The sequence below is a fragment of the Crocuta crocuta genome, unplaced genomic scaffold (assembly GCF_008692635.1).
Source record: "Crocuta crocuta isolate KB4526 unplaced genomic scaffold, BGI_CrCroc_1.0 scaffold53, whole genome shotgun sequence".
In the NCBI taxonomy this organism is placed as follows: Eukaryota; Metazoa; Chordata; class Mammalia; order Carnivora; family Hyaenidae; genus Crocuta; species Crocuta crocuta.
In genome coordinates this window covers 2,643,470-2,646,902 of record NW_027529432.1, presented here as the reverse complement: position 1 = coordinate 2,646,902, position 3,433 = coordinate 2,643,470, and the positions used below count along the sequence as shown (strand labels likewise).

General features: G+C 63.1%; 1 protein-coding gene across 1 annotated transcript in view; it reads right to left on the bottom strand.

Annotated features, from left to right (window-relative positions):
• The window catches only part of SIPA1 (signal-induced proliferation-associated 1), a gene marked incomplete at its 5' end in the record, with an annotated part of 8,478 nt that extends 5,045 nt beyond the window's left edge, over positions 1–3,433 (bottom strand). Inside the window, 4 exons of the mRNA XM_077759596.1 lie at positions 10–184; positions 2,109–2,285; positions 2,371–2,498; positions 3,070–3,433. Coding sequence (XP_077615722.1) covers positions 10–184; positions 2,109–2,285; positions 2,371–2,498; positions 3,070–3,433 — 844 coding nt within the window. The remainder of the gene's footprint in view (positions 1–9; positions 185–2,108; positions 2,286–2,370; positions 2,499–3,069) is intronic.

The window sequence follows — 3,433 nt, the reverse complement described above, 5'->3', positions numbered from 1 at the left end:
CGGCCTCACTTCTGGTCTCCAGCTGGGCCCTGTAGCTCTCAAAGCCTTTGAGCCGCACCACGTCGCCCAGCAGGGTGAGGAACTGCGTGAAGGCCGGTCCCGCCTCCTGGTTGTTGTACATCTCCTCCTCCGAGCCCTGGCCCGCGCGGCAGTACAGGATGCCCACCTTGCGCTGGAAGCTCAGCTGCGGGGCAGGGCACAGGCAGAGGGCGCAGGCCTCAGGCTCTCGGGGAATGAGCCGGGGGCTGGGCTGTCTCTGCGAGTGGCCCTGAGCACCACCCTCTCTAAGNGGCCCCAGAGCTCAGGAGAGGAAAGGAAGTCACAGGTGGGAAGGGACCAGGAGGGGGGTGGTTCCCATGTGACCACAGAGGAGGTGATTCGTGGAAGGGACCCGGCACACGGCGCGCTCGCTTGAGCTCAGTTAATGATCACACGGTCACCTTCCTTCTCTCAGGGCGAGCCTGTCTTCCCTCGAATCCCAGGCACCCCCAGCCCAGCCTCTGGAGGCCTTGAGCCCTGCACCCCCTCTGCTCACGCTGCTCCCGGCTCCTTTCCATCCGGGGCTAATCGTGCACAGCTCAGGGTGCTCTGGCTCCTCCGGCTCATAAGAAGCTTGTCTTCATAAGAAGCTTGTCTACACTCTGTCCCCACTTCAGTTCTGTCCCTCCTGACTCCTGTAGCCCCGCCCCCACCCCAGCTGCAAGACCCCTGCCGCTCCTTCAGCCCACGGGCATGCCTTCCCCTGGCACGCTGTCACCACAGCGGACGCTTGGAACTGGAACTGGAACCTCACTTTGCCTGAGACCCTCGCGACCCCAGCGTCTCAGGCCCGGGCCTCTTCTCCACCCGGGGTCTCCGCCCTCAGTGGCTGCCACCTCCGTCTCCGCAGGAAGACACTCCAGTCTCTGCCTCCAGCCCAGACCGCTCTCCTGAGCCCCAGACCCGTTTCTCCAGCTGCCCAGGTGTCCTTCCCTCCTCTTGGCACCTCAGCCCGTCACTGTGTTCCTCCCACCCCTGGACTGTCACCTCCTCTTCACCTCTGCCGTCGTCACCATCAGGTCTGGCTTGGATGACTTACAACAGCCTCTGGCCTGGCCTCCCTGCCCCTCCAGTCTGGCTTCCTCACTGCAACCTGAGGGCTGCTCTACCTTTCATACCTTCCATGGCTCCCCAGTGCCCCCCGAACCAAATGCAAGCCTTCCCTACCCCCTTCCCCCCAAGCGCTACTCCAGGCACACAGAACTGCCTGTGGCACCCCAGTGTGACCTGCTCTCGGTCACTAAGCCTTCACACAAGTTGTTTCTTCTGTCCAGAAGACGCCTGCTCTTCCTGACTCAAGCCCTTACATTTCCACCATGGTACTAAACCCCTAGCCAAGGAAGGGCTGTCAAGACTATCCTTGGTGCCCCCTGGAGCCTTCGATATTCCCCTTTCACTGCTCCAGAATTAACTGTGGGTCTCTCTCCCCACTGGCTGTGAACTACTCAAGGACAGCACCTGGTCTGGGTATGTCCCCAGTGTCTAGTCTGGGGCCCAGCAGCAAGGTGTGAGAAAATGTTTGTTGAATGGCTGACAGACTGAATGACATGGAGGAGGAGAATCAGAGCCAGTGGGCAGCTTTCAGCACAGGGTAGGGAAGGGCTTCCACTGGCTTGATCTGCCCCACAGTGGAATGGGCAGCCCTGGGAAGGAGTGAGCACCCCGCAATGAGAAGAAACTAAGCAGCACCTTGCAGGGCAAGTTGACAGGGAATGAGAGGGACTTGCAGGAAGGGGAACAGGTGGTCGGATCGGCGTTTCTCAACTGACACGTACATGGGAATTAACCCGAGATCTTCTTAAAGCACAGGCTCTGATTCAGTGGGTCCCAGCCGGGCCGAAGTCGGCATTTCTAACAAGCTCCGGGGAATGTGGAGGCTGCTGGTCTACAGATTTTACTTTGAGAGGCAAGGCTCTGTTTGACCTCTGCAGCCCTCTCTGAAAAGGCAGCTCTCCCGGGGTCACCGGCCAGCCCAGGGTCAGGGTCAGGGCTGGGCAGCTGGGGGCTGAGCAGACTGGGTTCAGGCCACGCCTGGCTGTAGGGCTGTGAGGGGGGCACCGGCCACTCACCACTTGCTCGTCCAGTGTGAGCAGCGTGCGTGGCACCTTCGGTGAGGCCGAGCCCAGGCGCAGGCATGTTGGGCTCAGCCGCGGCGCCACGTGTTCCAGAAGCTTCCTCGGGGACAGGCCCCGCGGGGGCCCCGGCGGCAGCGCTTCCTCCGAGATGCTGCCGCGGAGGGTCCGGAGCTGAGGAGGGGACGTAGGGGGCGCTCAGAATCCATACAGGTTTTCCAGGACGCAAAGCGCGCTGCGATCCCGCGCCTGTGCCCACCTGTGTGGTCCGCACGATGATGCGGTAGCTGTGCACGGTGCCGCCTCCGCTGCCTTCCTTCTCCTCCCGCCGCAGGCTCACTGCCACCGGGCCTAGCACCTCGTCCAGTCCAAAAAAGTTCTGGTGTTCTAGAGCCGGGAAGGGCGGGCAGCAGGGGGGGAGGGCCAGGCGGTGGATGACCGGCTCCCCCCACCCCAGTCCCATCGCCGCTCGACCACGCCCATCACTAAATCCACCCCCAGCGCCCACGGCCCATCCCCTCCCCTAGCTCAGACCCTCGACTAAGGCCCACTCCCCCCGCAGCCCCGCCCCCGCTCTGCCAGGCCAAATCCCGATCCGCGCTGGGCCCTCTGCCCNCCAGTATTCAGCTGCAGGACGTCTGCGGCCCTCCCTTCTGAGAACTGACGAGAAGGAGGTTCCCAGGTGCAGAGAGGTTTTTCACACCTCACTTTTCACCTCACAGAAGTGTTGATAGAAATTTTCTCCCCAGCCCGGAGGGGTAGGTGGGGTACGATGAATCGGACGGAGGCAGAAGGCCTCAGGGAGGCGGTTAAAGCTGGGCTGCAGGGCAGCCTTGGCCCAGGAGGCAGACCCTGACCCTTCTTCGAGTGGCCAGGAACTTGACAAGGAAAGGACAACTCAGGAGCCCTACTGTGTGCTCCTCGGGCAACAGGGCCTGCTGCCCAGCCCTCCCCTTACCTTTACCGTAGAAGTACTTGCGGTAGTAGCCAGCGCCCAGGTCTGCGTGCTCCAGGCTGTAGGCCGAGGTGCGGTTCTGTGGCTCCTCCAGGATGGACACGGCCGCGTTGGGCAGTGCCGGGGGCACGGGTGGGGACACCGGTCCACCCAGGCCCAGCTCGCCCTCACCCCCGAGCTCACTCACGAAGCCAGGTGCTTCGAGCAGCAGGTCCGAGCCCGCAGATAGGTCCTCAGCGGAGGCGGGCGTCCCAGGGCCGGCCTCTGCGTGGCCGCCTGTCCCCCGCGGCCTGGGAACCCAGTCAAAGAGCAGACTCTGCACGTCATAGTGGGCGAACCAGTGGGGCTCGGGCACCGGCGGGAAGGC